Below are 21,111 nucleotides of genomic sequence, written 5' to 3'. Positions count from 1 at the left end.
TATTTATTGTTTATGAACAGTTGTTAATAAAAAGCCCGTCTAGCTCAGTTGGTAGAGCGCAAGGCTCTTAACCTTGTGGTCGTGGGTTCGAGCCCCACGGTGGGCGGCAATGTCTTATTTTTGGTTTTCAACAGCCTTTCCCTTTTTAAGCTGCAAATTGCAATTTGGTAGATCATATGGGGTCGTTGCTCTTTGGATTGGCCCACAACTTTTGAAGCCCATACCCATTTCACTTGGTAAACAAAACAATTTGTGTCAAAACCAAATCTCGAAATCTAACATTTGAAGGAACAACGACCGGACCTAAAACCGATTAGTTTGGCATTTTCAGTCAATTATTTACCTTTTTTATTTTAGAAATATCTTTGATAGGAAATTGAATCCTCTATATTTAATTTGTCCACTTTTCATCTAATAATTAACTCTTTTCTCTTTCATTATTCTTTGTGTCAAAATCAAACGCAATCAAATGACCAGCAGTGGGAATACTCCTTGGTAATTAGACGTACACAAATTCTCATTATAATCGACTATCCGTCTATAGCTATAGACGGATAGTATCTCTCTCACAAATGAAAGTGGGTAGTGGAAGTGGATGAAAAATGGATACCCTCACTTGCCCTCTCACTTTAATTTTGTGAGATGATCATAATATGAATAATTATAATAGTTGGGCTTAAACCATCACCTTAAGGTTTTGGTTGAGATGGTTCATCTATCATGGTATCAGAGCCAGTGTGATCTGGGTTCGAATCCTGGCAACCTCAAAACTCCTCAAAAACTCGAAGTGGGTGAGGGAGCGTAATAGGAATAATTATAATAGTTGGGCCTCAACCATCACCTTAAGGTTTTGGTTGAGATGGTTCATCTATCAGATCACTATCCGTCTATAGCTATAGACGGATAGTGGCCTCAAAAACTCGAAGTGGGTGAGGGAGCGTAATAGGAATAATTATAATAGTTGGGCCTCAACCATCACCTTAAGGTTTTGGTTGAGATGGTTCATCTATCAGATCACTATCCGTCTATAGCTATAGACGGATAGTGGCCGTCTATAATGAAACGGACTAACAGTATTATGCTCATGTAACTAAGATTGACTTTTACTAAAAACCATCCATCTATCTTTTGCTTCTAGCTCGATATATTTTTTTGTGTAAATTTAGTCCAGATTCAAAACGTGTAGAATCACTAGAATTGTAAAACATGAGACCTCTTATAAAAAAATGAACAATCCCTTACTACTTAATAATCTTATAAAAAAATGAACAATCCCTTACTACTTAATAATCTAAGTGCTCATGGCTATCGAGACTCAAGTTTTACTATGACAGGTCGTTTACAAATATTTGGCCCCTTGGGTTTGTTCAACTTTGGCCATAGTGTTATGTGTTTGGGTAACATCGCTTGCTTGGGTGATAGAACGTGACACCAATAAATCACCAACATATATAGATGAAGAATTGAATGAATCAAATTTCCAGCCAACATCATACTGTTCCATCACTTAAGAAAATGTCATCATCTAATTTTTCTAGTGTAAGTAGTGCTCTCTCACTATAACAATGACAACAAATCCTTCGTGTTTGGCTGATTAACATGACACCATGTTCGTTTTTGACTTATAAACTAGTATTCGGCTTTGTAGGGCTACTATTATTTAGCATTAAAATTTATTTTTAATTACATAAAATTATTTAAAATTTCATAACTCGTAAATTTAGAGTCCGTTTTTGAAATAATGCTCAAAAATAAAAGAATTGTCGTTTTGGGTCGGTTTTGAAAACAATTATCGAAATGGTGTCCACGTAGGCTCGTTTTTGACGAGCCTGTAGGAGGCTTAAACACGCCATACGTAATGGCGTGTTTATGCAGTCCAAAAAACTAATCAAAGACAGAAGCTGAGAAATATTATCAAAGGAAACACGCCATACGTAATGGCGTGTCTAAGGAAGAAAACACGCCATACGTAATGGCGTGTTTAAGCAGCCTAATTTTCTTACCTGAGTCCAGTAGCTGCAAAATAGAAGAAAATAGAACACGCCATACGTAATGGCGTGTCTTCCTCTTGAAACACGCCAATACGTATGGCGTGTTTAGCCAGTTTTATTTTTTTTTTTTCATTGCTGCACAAATTCCCTTCGTCCGTATCTTTCCTTTGCCAAAACAGAAAACCAAACTCAACAATGCTCAACAATGCTCAACAATGCAAAGGACAACACAAACCATTGCCTATTATAAATAAAAACCGAGTTTACACAACACATATGTTTCGCACAAGGGGATTAAAATCTAAGTTTTACAACTAAAATGTCAAAGAAATTAACCATCTAAAATGTCAAACAAACCATTAATCTTCTAACTATTACATCATATCCTCAAGTCTTCTTCTTGGTTTTTCGTCGAAGGCGATTCCAAAACCCTTTCTTAGGCTCCGGGGTACCTTCTTCATTGACGGCTTCTTCATTGACGGGTGACATTGAAGACATGGAAGGCATTGAAGACATGGCCGGCATTGAAGACATGGAAGGCATGGAAGACATAGAGTGTCTAGCCGGCATGGATGACTTAGAGCGTCTACCCCTCCTTGTGTATTGAACCAATGGTGCATCATCATCCACATTCATTGAGTTGAGGGACTCTTGAACCATTGGTGAACTTTCTTGCCTTGGTTCTACGGTTGGTTGAAGGAGATGGGAATAGCCTACATGTTCAAGCGATTGAGTGGAGTAGTCCCGTAGGTGTGAAACCATTGTCCGGAAATGTGGAGGCACCTCAAGAGGCATTTGTCGAAGCTCCGTATCACATTATTATGGACATTGAAAAACCTTGCGCCTAAAACAAAATAAGTAGTATAAGCTAATGACATTTTATGATATATTGGTTAAGAATTTTAAGACAAGTATATTAAAGTGTACTTACAAGATATTCTGTGGCTCCAAAGGGTGCTTGATAAGTAGCTTGTGGGGGAAAAGGGTTCAAGCGAAGATTAGTGCGATCCCGGTACCAAACCATGTAGGGGTCGAAGTAGTTCATTTCAATATCATCCTCTTCACCACGAAACCGAAAATCACCCCTCCTAACCCAATTTGCTATGTAGGGTTGATGTTTTTCAATCCAATTCCGTGAAGAGGCACCCCTTTTGTCTACTTTGTGCAATTTTGGTTCGGTATCAGAGTTTAACGGGATAATTTGTTTCCACCCAAATTGACGAGCTACCCTATTTGGAAAATGCCACTCAACAATGTCGAAACAAATCATAGGGGCCATCACTGTCCAATCGTCGGAGTCATCATAACAAAACGGGGGCAAAAAAGACAAAATCTGTCGGGTGTAAGGTTGCCATGTAAACTGATCATGTCGCATTGAATCAAAAGCATCCCTATACCCAATTAGTGTGGTCACCCCTTTCGGCCTCTTACGAATCACACTTGCCCACCTACGACCCAATGAGTCAATCCTGATTTGATGTTGTGAACCTAATGGGTTTGGTCCATGATGGGTAGCATTAACGGGTCTCGTGAGTGTAGGTCGACCAATACTAATCCTCTCCCATGCCCACAATTGCAATAGAACAAGGGGACCTCCAATGTCTTTGGACTTTACGTTGCTTGCTCTACATAAATTGCGATACAAAGTAGCAAGTACGGCACTTCCCCAAGAGTAGTTATCTAAGTTACTCAAATCCCTCAACAAAGGCAAATAAATAACTTGTATGTCATTACCACTCTTATCCGGAAACATGATAGTTGCCATTAAGATAAGCAAATATGCCCTCACATATTGATGTAGAACATCTTCATTTGCATCTTCCGGAAGACCACTAAATTTTTCTAACAACCAACCAATCCTCAAAGAAGCCCCCTTAAGGTCTTCACTACCCGGTGTTTTGCCTAAGAGTTCAGTTATTAACAAGGGCCAATTATATTGGCGTGTTTGGCTCTTAAACACGCCATACGTATTGGCGTGTTTGGCTCTTAAGACACGCCATTACGTATGGCGTGTTCTATTGTCTTCTATTTTGCAGCTACTGGACTCAGGTAAGAAATTTGGGCTGCTTAAACACGCCATTACGTATGGCGTGTTTTCTTCCTTAGACACGCCATTACGTATGGCGTGTTTCCTTTGATAATATTTCTCAGCTTCTGTCTTTGATTAGTTTTTTGGACTGCATAAACACGCCATTACGTATGGCGTGTTCATTGAAGTAAACACGCCAATACGTATGGCGTGTTTAAGCCTCCTACAGGCTCGTCAAAAACGAGCCTACGTGGACACCATTTCGATAATTGTTTTTAAAACCGACCCAAAACGACAATTCTTTTATTTTTGAGCATTATTTCAAAAACGGACTCGTAAATTTATCATTAATATATTTTTTTATGACATATTTTGAAATTACAATGAAATAAATTATGAGACAAATTCACTACTCCCGCTATTAATATTTTATTTAAATCAATTGATTAACTTTTTTTATCATAAAAACCGAGATTTTCATCATACTATTAATAAAGTTGTTTTACCCATTTTAATAAAAAATATGGCCAAAAAACTTGTAAAACAAAAATCGACCGCGATGAGCGGTTTTGGTCCGCGACAAGCGGTTCGGGAGCGATTACGTGACAGCGCGATCACGACCGATACCGAGATTTAAAACCCTGGCACCCGTCACCCCCATTCCATAAATCCTAAATTCGCCACTGCGTATAACTAAGACCTTATTAGGTAATTAATTATTTCCGTTCTGGTCGTTTATTTACGTTTGTTTTTGTCACAAAGACTAATGAGAGAGGAGAAGATTATTTTTGTTTAAATGTTAATGGATGACTAGTGAAACAATAATGCAATGGGTTAATCAAATTACCTATAAAGAAATTTTCTAATATAAAAAAGGTAAACAAATGAATAAATATAATAGGTCAAATAAATAACCAGAAATGGGGAATTAAAGGATTAACTTATCTGCTTTCGATAATGTAAATTCATTTGAATATAAATTCCTACATTGGTAATAAATACTTTTGTCAAATTCCTATCAATTTTCTGAGTTAACCTTCAACATTGTGTAATTGAGGAATTCCATTTAGATTATTGATAATTAATCTGAAATACAATTTACGCTACAGTAACTATATATTTTATGTCAAGGGGAAAGTAGTCTCAATAGGATTTAAAATTTTGGAAAATGATAAATACAGACCTAAGGACTGTATTTAAGGTACCAAAAAAAAAAGAAAAGCTTAAATCAAGCATTAATAATAGCATCAATTTACGCATAATTATATCATAAATTCCTAATTTAATTTTACTTTGGAAGTAATTTAGTTCTTAAATACAGCCCTATTTATCAATACCCTTAAAATTTGTTTAGAATTAACTTATTCCATTTAGATTAAGTTAGTTTGTAACGCTTTCATAACTAATTCGAGTTGACATCTATTCATGAGACGAACTCATATTAGTTACACCGATACGATCTCACACTGTACTAATACTAATACCGCGTGACCCTCCTTGGGACACTAATTGGACGACCATAAAGAAAGTAGTTAACATTGAATCACAAAATAAGCACGCTTTACCCACCATTTGCCGACACTAAACCAATAAACCAGCAAAACAATTAACAACAAAAAACAAAGAAAACGACATTTGGAAGAATCCAAGTCAATTTTATAGGAATAAACTGGTCAACCAATTGAACAAAAGAACGCCTTTTACGTAGACTATTTACAAAATATATCATGATCTATGAACCCCAAATTTCTTCCCTTCATCCCCCACCACATTACCTAATTTCACCTACAAAATCCACATCTTTCCACTCTTTTTCAAACTCAAATCTTCCAAGTTTTTCCCTCTTTTTTCTCTTTCGAATTCTTCTTCAACGCCACACCCTTTGAAACGTTCCAATGCGGCCCCACCTACTATTTTTTCCGACATCATTGAATAAGAACATGTCTGAGATTGGCTATACAACGGTCTGATACAAGAACGTGTAATACAACAATCGCTGACAAATGAAATGTGTCCCTATCCGGATTCCGGTCCGGTCCTTTTCTTCACCGCCCTAATTTTTATAGTTAATTAATACTAATAATAATTAAAACTAATTAATTCGTAGTTTTCGTACTATGTACAGAAGGCATGCACTAGTTGACCTAAACAAGAAGCAAGGTATATGCTGATGATAAAGATGAGGGTAAGGCACTTTCACTTTCTACCCAACAAATATTTGCCTTTGAGTTGGCTTTAAGAATGAGATCTAATTAACCCTAAATGGTATAGATTCTTCCTTACTATACTCCCAAGAGATAGCAACATGGCCCCACCGACCCCGACACCTGGTTCATTCCTTTCTGGCTCTTGGTGATATATCAAAGGCAACTCCTTTACTTTCAAGTGACTTGACCCGATCTTCTCACGGACCCCATCGATTGTCTTTGTGTCTGGGGTGTAGCCCTCGACATCTGTCACGTAGAAGATGTTGCAAGCTGAGTCCCCGGTGGTAGAGATCTCGGCTGTTGCTATGTTTAGGCCGTTCTCACGGAATGTCCTGGTTACATCGGCTAGTAAACATGGGCGATCTAGGGCATATAGTTCGAGTCTCACACCCTGCAATTACCAATTACCAAATGTAAGAAAGTTAATAATGTCAGTTATAATGATTTCTAACCACCACAACAGCTAGCAGATACAGAAGTCAACTAGAGTTATTAAGAATTTAAGATTTTACATTCCGGAAAAAGTAAATAGCAGACAATAACATCAAGTTTGTGTCCCAATATATAATGTAATGTAGAACTAATTATGACAAAAAATTTATACCTGGGATGCTCTTCTCTGAATTGCAGCTTGAAGGCATTGAACAACGCGTTGTCTTTCAGCGTCTGAACTAATTGGGGTTCCGTCTGAGTGTTTAATGTAGAATTCCTGAAACAGAATCATAAGAATGCATATTAACACGCCTGTCATATAACCCGTTTCATGATAAAGTGTATTATGACACTGCCAACGGAAAATAGAATTAATTTTCCGTACAAAATGAGCAAAAGATTGCGAAAGTATACCAGAGAAGCACGCCTTCCTTGAGTATCAACGGTTGCATGAAATACGACATAGTCCATATCCGTCAAGGTGCAAACAGCATCAAATAAGAGCTTAGGCCGATCTTTACACTGAACATTGACAACCGAGTAACCCCTCTCATTCCAATTCTGAACCGAGACCTCAGGAGTATCTTTTAAAGAGCTAATTGATGGGGTTCTCTCATAATCACGATCATCAAACATCATTTGATGAAGTCTTCGTTCAGTATGAGTTACAGCCATCGAAACACTCATCTTGGCACTCCTAATGTCATTGTCCCCTTTAAGAACCGGCCTCAATTTCGACTCAATTTTCCTAATCCGATGTGAATCCTCAATTTGGCACCCGGAATCACAATCCTTAATGTATATAAGAGATGCAATTCGACCATTGTGCGTCCACAATTTGGCATCCACCACACTGCAATTCAAGTCAGCTAAGACCGCAAACACCTCCGATAACAGGCCTACCCTATCCGTCCCCGTTAACTCCAACGCAGTAACGCCTTCATAAGAGCATGATCTCATGAAATGGATGCTACTTAGAGACTGTTCCATGTAGCTGATTAAACTCTCGTCTTTCAGTTTGTTTCCGTTAATATCAGTTACATGGAAAACTGCATAACAAGAATTAAAATTCAGGATTATTAACTGAACCGTAAGTCTTCTGTGAGACCGTCTCATATTGAATAAAAACAAAACTCACCATCCATGAACCACCTTCCATCAGATGATATGTAAGCTTTCGTAACCGAAAGGTTAAGATCTGTAATTACTTGCACTGCTTCTAACAAAATCCCATGTTTCCTGGCGCTATCAACCTATACATTATCAAAATAATTAACAAAACATTATTTACTAAAACCCTATAAATTTATTTTCCAAAAAATCCAATTAAACTAAGAGGGCAAATTAGTAAATATATATACCTTGACAATGGTGGTATTTGGGCATACAGCATTATCAATAGCAACACTGCAAAACAGACCACACCTTGGTCAATACACCCGGTATACTACGTCATCATAATAGACGGAAATTATATACCGTACCGTGTTACATTCTAGAAGCACAATAATCTCATATTGGGGCTATAATTTGAAAATTCAAATTTAAAAAAAAATTGAATTGAATGAAGGTGTGAAAGGAGGGAAATTATCCAAGTTAGTGGGGCGGTGTGATCAAATTAGACAAAGACGGTTTATTTTGAAAAAGTCAAAGGAAAGAGTTGTTTACAATTAATAATTAGCGTAATGAACAAGCAAAACGCCTTCATTCAACCAACAAACCAACTAATTAACTGTTAACACTCTAATTAATCGGAGTCGAGTCGAGTTGGTGTAACCATAATTTAAATCTCACACATAAACAGATAATTGGGACGGAGAGATTAGTTGGGAGGCAAAAAATTATGAGGGGCCGAGTGCTCCAGCTAGCCCTTTAGGTCCGCCATTGTGTTAATTGGCGGTAATTATCCTATAAGACCGTTTTGGGGTTAAAAACCAGGATTTTTTTGTTAAGGGGCGAAAAATTTCAAAATTTTAATAAAAAATTTCACCCGTGTTGAAAGATGGCAGTAAATTAAAGATTATGGTAATATTCGGACATAATTAAAAAAAATGTAAACTTATTTCAACAAAATAAATTCAGACAGCGAATAATAGTTTCGAGATTTTTATTGTTCAGCGGGCAAGCAGGGCGTCCCTGCTTGCTCGCTGCTAGCCCGGCCCTGAAATGTCTAAATATTGAAGTAAATCAAAGATTATGGTAATAATCAGACATATTTAATATTTAATAAAAATAAAAACGTAAATTATTACAAAAAAAAAAGGAAAAATTGACAAACCTGGGAGAATCCAAACGAAAGAGAAGCTTCTCAAATTCATTCAAACAAGCAGGCCACTCCATGTTCATCAATTAACGTAATAGTTTGCGAAATACCCTGATATAATTTTGGAAAAAAAATAGATCTGGGGAGAAACGGCGTCGTATCGTGCAAAATGGGTTGCGTTAAAACGGCGGAAATTTCAAAAAAATTGGAGTTTTGGTTTTGTTTGAAAAAAGGGGGAAAAGAAAAGGCTTAATTATAGGAGAGGAACGGAAGAGGGAGAAAGAGTCGTTTTCTGTGAAGAGAAATGTGGAGAGATGCGTAAAGCACGCCTCTTTTAAGCTATTCCGACCATCTCTATTTATACCAACCTTATTTCAATCCCACAAAATTGGTGGTATCTACTTGATCCGTCTTAAAGGAAACTTACCGTTTTAAAATAATAATAAAATGTAAATATGTGGGAGACGGTTTCGGACTTTCGGTCGCTCCCTCTAAATATTCTTGATTTTTCAAAATCTTTTTATTATTTTTGGTATATGTTTCCATAATCACGTGCCTCTTTTATACATCGAATATGTAATCATATCCTATATCCTATTAGTAAATAATTTATATTATATGTATCTATATATTGCCTTCGTTACCGTTTTTACTTCAAATTGTAAAATAATCTATCAATACCTTAATGAGAAACTTTCTTTCAAGAAATATACAAATTTATGACATTATAGAAATATATATAAACTAGTAAAATTTAGATTACTCGTTAGTGTAATTCTACTATTCACGTAACTAGTAGAATTACCGGGGGGGAGCGTGTTTATATTTATTTATTTATTTTAATTTACGTTCGCAAAAGTAAAAAATGAAACCCCTAAATATGTTATTGCTATGGGAGCGTGTACAATTACCGGGGGATGTTCAGTACCGATTCCTACAGTAATGTTCGGGGGGTCGATAAACTAATTCCCGTGGATGTCTATTTGCTTGGTTTGTCCTCCAAAATCGAAGCGATTATAGATGCTATAACAAAGCTTCGTAAGAAAATGTCTAGGGAAATTTATCAAGATAGGATTAAGTCTCAACAGAAAAATCGATGTTTTACTATTAACCATAAGTTTCGGGTTGGGCGGATTATTCATACCGGAAATTATGATCAAGGATTACTTTATAAATATAAATCTCCATTTACTTCAGAGATTCTTCCCGAAACATTTTTCAAATACAAAAATTCAGTATCTTCCCATGAATTAGTGAATTAAATGGGATTCATTTTTGTGTAATTGTAAACATAAGCGGCAGATTCATTTTCATAAATTAAATCTTAAAAAAAAAATGCTGTTTAAGGGATAAAAATGTAACCGTGTTGAAACTGTTTTCATTTTGTTATCTATATTTCTTTTATGGTCCTCTTATATACGGAGTATATATGTTCCTCATGAAAAATTCTCATTTATTCCTCAAGAAAAATAAGGTACAAATGTACAATGTAGAGTAATATTTTACCGTTTGCCTGACGAAACTTTAATACACCATTTAAATTATATTGTGTATTTGTTATTTATGAAAATCATCAATTCTAATTTTCTTATCCGTGACAAGAGTACGATTATATGATACACCAGATTCTCCCATTTCTCTGTTACTTATGGACTACAAAATCATCCGCCGTTCCTTATTTTAAAAGATTTGTGAGGATCATCGATGAATACATAGGATTCGAACAAAAATAACGTCCTGAAAAGAAACGAATGCTTTGACTTTGACTGGATGATCACACACACATAAATTACCTTAGTTACTATGGTAAAAAAATTTGGGTCATATAAAGTTGGTCCAAAAAGCGTAATTACGGAGTAACATGCTATAAATTCTTCTTTTTTGGTTATAAAAAGGAGCAAGTGTGCCGGGATTAATTGAGATTCGAGAGGCGTGGTTCATGTCCTTCATGAGACATAAATAAATACAAATAAAATTGAATGAATATTGTAATTATTCCACACTTCCACTTACTTTAAAGAGAATATATATAAATACACATTTTATAATGATATATGATCATAAAATTGGCTCATGTTATATAAAATTGTTTATTTTCTTTTTAGTGGATTAATAAGAATATATTCTACGAGTAGTAACAATAATTTAATCTTTTTTATTTTAGTAAAATGCACGAGTAGAATAATTTTTATTCGTAATAATTCGTCATGACATAAAAGGTTTGATACCTGTATATCTGCTTCTTTAGTAACAATAGATTTTTTTTTTATTTTTTTTTTGGCAGCGGTAAAAAGAGGTATACCTAACTAGTCATAACCTTACATGCAAGGTCATGAACAATATTATTAAACGACCTAGGTGCATAGCTAAGGGATGGGGTCGGTACAATATTATTAAACGACCCATCTGTAGTAACAATAGATAACTAAGTTAGTTAATGTTTCTTTTAGATTGATTATTATTTATTAGGAGTATCTCTTAGCGATAATTGGAAGAATCCATGTAACATGGCGCCTAATTCTTAAGTTCTTGTCATGCTAGGTTTGGAAAAATGCAATCCTACGTACTCATTTATTTGTCAAATATCAAATATTTTACAAAACCAATATCGAGTACAATACGGAGCAACTTTTTAAGCATGAATTCATAAATAAAAGTCATTAAAATATAGTTATCTGTGCTTTTTATGTGAAGGGAAATTATTCAAACATAAATAACTATTAACAAGAACAAAGGGAGTACTCCGTATATATTAGACGAGTCGACATGAAGGCTTGCGGCACGCATTGCAAAGGAAGTAGGAGACCAAAACGCCAAAATTAGGGCTTTATTTGCGAATTGCGAGTAAGATTATGATAAGATTTAGGGTATAAAACCACTAAAGTAGTATAAGTGATGTGTAAAGCACATTCTTATACGTTCTTAAGAACCTTTCCCCCAGCTAACAATACGTAATTTAGGTGGATTATTATAGACACGTGACAAGGATTCCGCCTTTATGTTTCATACTCCTCATTATAATTCCGGATTTATGGTTTATACTTAAACGGTAATCCAACTTAATTAAGGCACTATTATTTAGGTAATATATTATTGTCTCAAAGGAGTATTAAATTAGGAGAGGAGTCGGTACTCGGATGGAAGATTTTCCGAGGTAGAATAAAGATGGTTAGGGTGAGATTATCAGTAAGACTCTCTCAAGTTTTAAGACTCTGTTACATCAGCTTTTTACTAACTTTTATTATTTCTTTATTGTTTAGACTCACCTCAGGGCTCCGACTTTATACATTATTCGGCATACTCAGCTTAAACTCTACTTTTTCAAAAAAAAAAAATGACACATGTGGTTCACTCATTGGTTAATTTCTCTTTAAGGTGGGATCAAGACTCACCAAAAGTCTTAAGTTGAGTCTTGGATTCCAATACTCAACTTAAGACTTTGTCAAGACTAGGGTAGATTATTGGTAGTTTTGAGTAAGTCTTGTTATAAGACTTACCAAAGTCTTGTTTCAAGACTACCAATAATTTTACCATTACTCTTGAAAACCAAGGTAGCCAGACTAGTTTAGTTAATGTTTTTTTTTCGTAATTACTCTTTTATACTCCGTATATACATTTTATTAATACGAATTTTCATTTGTGACGACATTATTCTGTCACAAGCTTGTGACCTCTGACAAGGAGCAAGTGAGAAAGTAAGTGAGACTGTGGGAGGGGAGCTGTGAGAGGTTACAAACTTGTGACGGTCACAAGCAAGATACTCTGTTTTATTAAATCATGCACACTTGTGCTTCATTTGTTAATTTTTCTTGTTAATTTTTTTATTTATAAGCATATGGATCCTCTCCATTACTTCCACCTTTCCATTACTTAATGGGTAGGATTTGATTTGAAGATTAAATTAACGGTTTAGATTTATCAAGATTGTATAAAAATTGAAGTGGAGATTGAAGTGCCTAAAATTAATCCAGACCCTTTATTTAATCACCAAAAACAATCCGGTCCATTAATAAGTCTTCCATAAATCTGCAAATTGCATAATAACGAACTCACTTTTCTCCTTACAAAAAGTGGATCCATGTTACCATTGGTGTGGTATAGAGGGAGTAATAGATAGATGAATTGGTTTTGGTATAGACGGGTGGGGCGAACAGACGGGTAAAGGCCTCTAATAAAATGGGTAGGGGGGACAAGGTGGGGGCACCCTCTATGTGCTTCCCACTTTATGACAAATGAGTATTTTGTGAGGGAAAATGGTATCCGTCTATACGTATAGACGGATAATGTCCGTCTATAATGGGAATTTGTGTAGATAGATAAGGGAAAGAATCCGAACCGCATTCATAATATCATACACCTAAACATGAGATTTGGTTCCTGAATGTAATCACGTACCTACCACTAGACTAGTTTACTCCACCCTAATAGGCTGACCATTGTCAACCATAGCGATGTTAGATGGGTCCACCACATTCATAGAATAGCCACATTAACGGGCCTAGTTGCGGTAATACAAGTTTACATATTGGGTCCACTCACGAACCTTTGGTCCAACGCATCACATTTTCACATGCGCCATTTCATAAACCATGTTAGGTTGCTCAGTGTCTTCTATTACAACCATCATTATTTTATTACCGACCAACTAATATAAAATTCAACATTTTGATTAAATACAAATTCTTATTTAAGACGCTTATATTTGTTTTAAGTTTAAAAAGGCTAAATATATAAGTATGGAAAAAAATATAAGATTTATCTTATATACTAATATAAAATGCTAGAGTATTTAATTCGTTTTATTATTAAGATGATAGGCCATTGAGTAGAAGAATAGTTTGCTGAAATAGTGGAAGTTTGTTGGTTTTGTGTACTAGATCCGTATATCCGACAAATTAAATGCAATTAATTTAAGAGTTACCTAAAGTTCCATTTCACCGCACTATCTTCCACCACGTAGTCACACGTCTTTGCACATATTTTGAATTCCATATCGTCCAATTGCATACTTGAACACATTTCATGCTACCTCCCTTCATAAATGAAGAAATAGTACATAATATACTACTCCGTAGAAGTATCTATTTTTGAAATATTTTTTACAATAAACTCTAATAGTGTCCAAAAGACGGCCTTCACAAATAGCGTTCTAATGAGCGAGAGTGTGTAAAAGAAGGGTTAGCTTAATTGGTAAAAGCTCTCTTACTATAACTATAAAGTTGGATATTGGATTCTTATCCATGACATAAGTATGCTCATTTGAACTAAAAAAGAAATAGTGCTACATTTCTTCCGCTTTTACCATAGCCTTCATTTTACGAGTGATTTAAGGAGTAATGATAAAATGACATATCTCTCTTTGAAATAAAGAGAATGTCAATTTTGTTATTTAGTAAGTTTTCTGAGAGACCGCCTCTCACTACATTAATGAGAGACAATCAATAAATCAACCAACCAAAAACTGCCTAAAAAGAAAAAGATTATCCGACTTCAAAAACCGTGTCTTATACGGAGTGCCATTTTCCTTCTTTAGTATGGAGTATGTATTTTTAACACTAACATTTCCATTATATAAAGGCCAGGCTCTCATTTCAATAGAGAAACATTAGATTAAATTGTCAAGTGTTTCAAGTTTTAGTACCAATTTTACATTGTAGAATCTATTTAATTTATGGGTCGTTTTTCCCATCTATACCCCTGTGGTTTTCACTTTTCCAACTGTACCCTCGCGTATCAGAGATTACTAATTGTACCCCAAACTTACCTAATGGTTCCCAACCGTGACTAATCTCTAATTTTCCGTCAAATGTTATCGTTAATTGCCAACATGGCACGCTTAATGTGTCAACATGGCATGACTTGGCTGCCAATATGGCATTACTAAACCCCTTCTACCATTCACTATTCATACGCTTAATTTCATTATATTGACGTTTGTCTTATTTATCGTCTCACTCACGCTTTATCGACTTTTAATTATTTGTAATGTCCCACCTTATTCACCCTCACCAACCTCTTCACTCTATATCCCATTCCTCAACCCAAACTGCCTCCTACCTTGCTCTGCTGCCCCCACGTCTGTCAGCTTCCGTGGGTCCGTGCCACACTCGTCGCTCACTGATGCGACGCACTTCTCTGTCGGACACTGTTCTTTCGATGCTGATCTGTACCTCTTCACCCGATGTCGACACCAGCCACTGCGTCCCCTGATGCGACGCAATCCACCATTGCGCTCCTTACACTACAAAAAAAAAACGTTTCGATGCGACGGACACATTGCGACGGAAGATTAACCCGTAGCAAATTTAAACCTGCGACGGACCTCAAAATGTGCGACGGACTTGCGACGGACTTTCCGTTGCAGCATATTTTTCCAGACTGCCAAATTTTCTGACATGGCGGGAAGGTCTGCGACGGAATTTCCGTCGCTATATTAAAATAATAATAAATTCTGCGACGGAAATTCCGTCGCTATATTAAGTGCCATGGTAGCACTTAACGGCCAAAACAAACGGAGTAGCCAAGTTTAGTCACGGATGGGAGTCATTAATTAAGTTTAAGGGCACAATTAGTAATCTCTGATACGTGATGGTACAGTTGGGAAAAGTGAAAACCACGGGGTACAGTGAAAAGTAATCTCAAAGAAGATGTCGTTAATGTTGGTAGAAGAACCCTAGAAAAAATTATAAATCTATTAAATGAACAGTTGGTCACTTGGTCTCCCTTAAAACGGAGCATTTTGATCTTCTCTAAAAGACGGGATTTTGAGAACATTTTATAGTAAAATATCACCATTTTTTGAAAGTAAGTTACCCTAAGCAGTAAAACTAGTTAGACTACAAGATGTCGTCTATTTAAAAAGACGAAAATGGTTTTGAACAAGAATTTGGCTTAAATGAATGAAGGATAATAGAGTAGTCCGTACATCGTGTGAGATATGGGAAGAAGAAGAAGGTGGTGGCATTGAATTAATAGCGAAAGGGCAAGTAGGAAGTGGCATGCATTAATTAGTGAGATATCAAGTACGTGATAAGAACATCCTTTCATGAACGTTGCATGTCGCATTGTCGGGTTTTATTTTAATACCAACTATCTCCAGTTCTCCACTCTATATTCCGGTTTTTTACAACTCGGATTTCTGAGACATGATAATGACTTTTTACGTCCGATTTCAAACTCGACCCCCTCGAATGCCCGTTCAAAGATCTTATCGATACTTTGTAGTATTCGTTATTTATTTGTCTTTGATTTTATATAAATAAAGATTAATAAAATAGATTTGAAGATATAATTGTTGTATGACAAATGGATGAAGATAGCTTAATACTAAGAAACATGATCCTAAATTAGAAAGGAAACAAATAATTAAGACATCCAAAAAAATGAAATAGATAAATAAATTACCAAGACGGAAGAAGTATTATAATTCGTACATAAATATTATCCAGTAGTCTAGTTACTCAATTCAACCAATACGTTTCTTTTTAAATGTTATCCGGTAGTCTAGTTAAAATGCAGGATTTTAACAATCTCATTTAAATATTTCTTTAGTTTGATTTAACTTTATACGACGCGTATATACATTATAAGGTCATATGGATTAATTAAGTAGGTTAACATACATATTAACTTAACTTGATTTCATCACATTTAGATTAAACGGGTTATTCGTATCAGGTTTGAGTCGTAAGACCCCAACCATAAACCGACCCTTTCAGCTTTCGTGTCGTGCTTGTGTAAACCAATTACTTAAATGGGTCAAAATAAACTGAAAATATCTCGATCCTAACACGCAAATTCGTATCAGATCACTATTTACCAGCTCTAAATACATGAACAATGTGTTAACACGAGCTATGTAACGTCAATTAAGTTGGGGGCAACCATTGTATTGTAATCATAACTAAAGAAGAAGAAGAAGAAGAAGAAGAAGCAGCATAATTGCATGCATAAGTAAGTAATAGACGTGGATTTTCAATTTATTGTGCAATTAAAAAGGTGGTTGATAGTGTGATACATATATACAAATATCAACAAAAAAAATTAACGTACGATGATGGCAAAGTTGGTTATTATTATTATTATTAGGGAAATAGGGGGTCTAGCTACTCGCCTACTATACTAATTACGTGGCTATGTGCCTTGCCTTAGCAAACAATCAACATTAAACAACATATTGGTAGATCACGGTAAAATGAGTACACGAATCATTGCTTGTAGTATTGGCGCTTCACACATTTGAGCTGTTGAACGATGAGACGGATTTCACTGATTTTTATTTGTATATCTTTGCTTGTAGTATTAGCGCTTCACACATTGTTTAATTATTCACTTATTCAACCCGCCACCAGTACCACCATGGTCCATGGTGTGTTTATGTTTGAAATCCATACCCATCCCTACCACCCATCAAAACTACTACATCTTACTCATTTTAACGCAATACCTATTTTTACTAGAAGAAAATATAATCGCAATATAAGGGAGTATATAAGGCTTTGCAGCCTATGTAGGCTAGTATGTAACAAATCATGACCCACAACTCCATAACTGCATAAGCCCCTAACAAAGAGATTTCAAAGAGTTCCTAAGTCAAAGCCCAAAAACAATAGGATGTAGTATGTTACTACGGAGCTGTTTATGGACGGCACGAACTATTAAACCCGACCTATTTTGCTCATTAAAAAAGCGGGTTGGACAATGCCTTTAAATACTTCAAAGAGGCAATGGTAGCTCAGGGTTGGATAAATCTTTTGGACAAGTATAGCCATATTTACTTGTCCGAGATTATTCAATTTTATGCCACTATCAAGGTTAATGTTGCATCTGGTACTCTCTCGGCCTACATCAATCAAAAACCCCTTGTCCTCACAATTAAGCAACTTGCGACCCATTTAGAGATTAATGATGTTGGGCTAACCACCTTTCCAAAACGTGACTGGGGTGAGGTTGAGGAAGTCACATCTACCGAGGTTATGAAAGTTCTTAGACCTCACGAGGAACATGGTCCTACAAATGTCTATGCCCTTGAACTCCCGGCCCCAATTCGATTTATCTTCAATCTTGTCTTTAGGAATCTGGTACCTAGCAATAACAGTCGAGGGAGGTGCTCTCTCCTCGACATGCTCCTCATTCATCATATTGTCAAACATATTCCCATTAATCTTCCCTGTCTCATGTTCCACCGCATCAATGAGATAGCTGTCGAATTTCAAGATGGAATTATGATAAGAATATCGTGGTTCCATATAGGATATGGCTTTCTGTAATTTTCGAGAAGGAAGGTTTAGTGTTGAAAAGGAGTCCCGTTGTTGAGAAGCTAAGTGATGAGATGACTTCGGGTCTCCTTTCCCGAATGAATATGGAAATTCAAAATGGGAAATTGACAAAGAAAAATCTAGGAAGAGGTGATGCCACAGTTCAAGCTTCTGTTGATCTTGGCCTTGTGCTTAGTAAGTTGGATCAACTCTTGGGAATGGTTAATCGCTTGGTTAAGGAGAATGCCAAGCTTCGGGATGAGATGAATGATTTGCGTATCATGAATGAAGATCTCCTTGAACGTCTTGACAAGAGGAAGTCATCCCGGTAACTTTGTTGTTGTCTTTCTAACCCTCCTTCTCCTTAAGCTTTTCGGCTCTTTGCTTTAGAAACTTATCTTGCAACTCTTTGATGTTTTTCTTTTATGCTTAGACTTATTTGTGTGTGTTTTGACCTATTCTCGCTATACTTGAACATGTTTTATCCTTCTTTGACGATGTCAAGAGGGGGAAGTAGTTCAACTATGCTATGTGTGATCTTTTAACTCTTCGGCCAACGTTCAACGTGACTATGCCTTAGCTTCCATGATTAGAATGTTTACCTTAGCCAAGCATGTTGCACCTTTCGACTACCTTGATCATGTTTATAATAAATTATGTTTATGTTGAAATGACCAAAGACCGACTAACCATGGGCTAAGGGGGAATATCACACATGTTTGGACTTGTCATCATCAAAGGGGGAATTTGTTAGAACACATTGTGTTGATGATGCCAAGTCCCTTTGTTATTTGATTGTTTGCTCTTAGTTGAAATGATTAGTGATTGAAGCAATCAAATGGACTTTCAACAATGATTCAAGATGATCAAGATAATCAAGAAAGTCAAGACAATGATATTCTAAGCCTTAGTCGAAAAATGTAAAATTAAGTGCAATATTCTCATTTAAGTCAAGTTATGGCAAAACCATGCAACAGTACGTTGTACTATGGTTTCTGGTACTATTATACGGAGGAGGAATTTCGACCAAAATGTTTTAAGTGTTAAAACTTTGCAAACTTCAAACCTTAAACATTTGAATTTTCAAAAGCTTGAAAATAATCTAAAATTTTGGAGTCACAAACCCACTTGACCGAGCCTCTAGATTTGTGCAAACACCTTTTACTAAAATGGCTAAGAAGACTTGTCAAACTTCTAAAGTAAGAAAAACTTTTTGCCATTTTGGTAAAATGTCACATGTTGAGCGAGTGTAGTAGCTTAAGTATTCTGATTTCTTAAGCCCCAAGCCTATAGTCTAACACTTACCATCACTCAAGGCTACCATTTTAATATTGGATTTAATTTTTCTAAGTTGTACTTACCTAAGACTAAATCCACTATAAATAGAGTGTCTTAGTCACATTTATTTCTCAAGACTTCCAAAGCATTTATTGTAAAAATCTTGCAAATCATTTGTGCATTTAAAGCTTTGTTGTTCAAGTGTTTGCAAAACGTTTTTCTGATTTTAAAGTCTTTAAATTGTTTTTCGAAAAAGCTATAAAACCTCCAAGTATCAGTTCGATGTACTGTGACATAATGAGTTTGTTCCATGATTCTCGTGTTAGATCTTAATTGTGATCTCCATGTTCATTTAGTGAACTCTTGAGATTCAAGATTCTGTAACACCTTGAGATAGAACCCATAAACTCTTGAAGCGGAGTAGCTTTAAGTTTGAGTGCAACCGGAGTAGGTTGGCGAGTTATTTTCATTGTAAGGGGTTTAGTAAGTTTGAGTACATTTCTAAACAAGCAATAAAATAACGGTTGGACGTAGACCTCGGAGTAGAGGCTGAACCAATTTTTAAAATGTCGTTTTTTTTAGTTCATTTACTTTTACGTTCTTCCACTTTGATATTTCTCGCATGTACCTAATCAAGTTATGTGTCACAGTCACCTATATTGTGACATAGAACTGCTGTACCTTCTTGTGAATTTACATTTAATTAAGTTTCTCAAGTCTTGTACTTCAATATTCTTTACTTAAGTTAATTAATTAACCAAGTTAAGGATAAAATTTTAAAAGGTACACCTAATTCACCCCCTCCCTCTCTTAGGTGTTTATCGTTCTTAACTCTTCAATTGGTATCAGAGCCTCGTGCTCTTGATATTGGTTAAATCCAAAGAGTTGATCCTATAGTTATGGACGATTCAAAACACACTAAGTATCCCATTTTCAAGGGAGAAAACTATGCCTAACTCAAAGGGGAATAAAATACCCTCCATCATGCACAACATGTACTCCTGATTCTTGCCTAACTCGTATCGAAAAGCTGCAAAACAAATATACTCCCTTCTATTCGGTATTTTCTTCCCCTTTGATGTGGGCACAAGATTTTAGGAGATGATTAAAGAATGAATAAAAGAAAATGGTGGGGTTTGTGAATTGGAGAGAGGAATGAATAATTAGGAACTAAATAAGAAATTGTGAGTTAGGTGGGGTTTGGTGATAGGAGAAGGGATGAATAAAATAAGAGTAAAAGTTGAGTGAGGTTTGGTAATAGGAGAGAGGGATGAATAAAATAAGAGTAAAATTTTCCAAAATAAGAAAAAGGAAGAAAACCTGAATAATCCGTTTAAGGAAATAGGGAAGAAAATAGTGAATAGGAGGGAGTACAAGAATCGGAAGGAAATCATTTACAGTTTATTTAACTCTAAAAAAAAGACTAATGAATGTTGTTGCACTTTGTATTTTGATGATGACAAGTCCTTTATCTTTTTGTTCCCTCTTACCTTATGCTTGTGAGGTAGTTATGAATGAGTTAGTTTTTAAGACGAATATATTCGTCTCAATTTGAACATATAGAACTAATGTTTTGCTTTTTTCTATGCCTCCTATTTTATTTTACTCATAGTATTTTACCCGTTTTAAATTTAAGACGCGTACACCTGTTTCA

General features: G+C 35.7%; 2 protein-coding genes and 1 non-coding gene across 3 annotated transcripts; 1 reads left to right on the top strand and 2 right to left on the bottom strand.

Annotated features, from left to right (window-relative positions):
* The first annotated feature begins 33 nt into the window (after positions 1-33).
* On the top strand, positions 34-106 carry TRNAK-CUU (transfer RNA lysine (anticodon CUU)). The gene has a single exon. It is a non-coding gene; the product is annotated as a tRNA-Lys (tRNA).
* A 2,801-nt stretch (positions 107-2,907) lies between these two features.
* LOC141588722 (serine/threonine-protein phosphatase 7 long form homolog) lies at positions 2,908-3,756 on the bottom strand. The gene has a single exon (XM_074410150.1). It carries the CDS (start codon positions 3,754-3,756, stop codon positions 2,908-2,910), a length of 849 nt encoding a protein of 282 aa, XP_074266251.1.
* Positions 3,757-5,654: 1,898 nt separating this feature from the next.
* LOC141587323 (ACT domain-containing protein ACR8-like) lies at positions 5,655-9,252 on the bottom strand. Its single transcript, XM_074408776.1, has 6 exons — positions 8,938-9,252; positions 8,021-8,066; positions 7,798-7,912; positions 7,074-7,708; positions 6,832-6,936; positions 5,655-6,618 (listed from the first exon to the last, which is right to left on the bottom strand). The coding sequence occupies exons 1-6, from the start codon at positions 9,003-9,005 to the stop codon at positions 6,256-6,258; spliced, it is 1,332 nt and encodes a 443-aa protein (XP_074264877.1). The 5' UTR covers positions 9,006-9,252; the 3' UTR covers positions 5,655-6,255.
* Positions 9,253-21,111: the final 11,859 nt, after the last annotated feature.

This window comes from Silene latifolia, chromosome 6, assembly GCF_048544455.1.
Source record: "Silene latifolia isolate original U9 population chromosome 6, ASM4854445v1, whole genome shotgun sequence".
NCBI lineage: Eukaryota > Viridiplantae > Streptophyta > Magnoliopsida > Caryophyllales > Caryophyllaceae > Silene > Silene latifolia.
The sequence above is the reverse complement of the archived record's forward strand: the minus strand, read 5'-3'. Positions and strand labels throughout refer to the sequence as shown.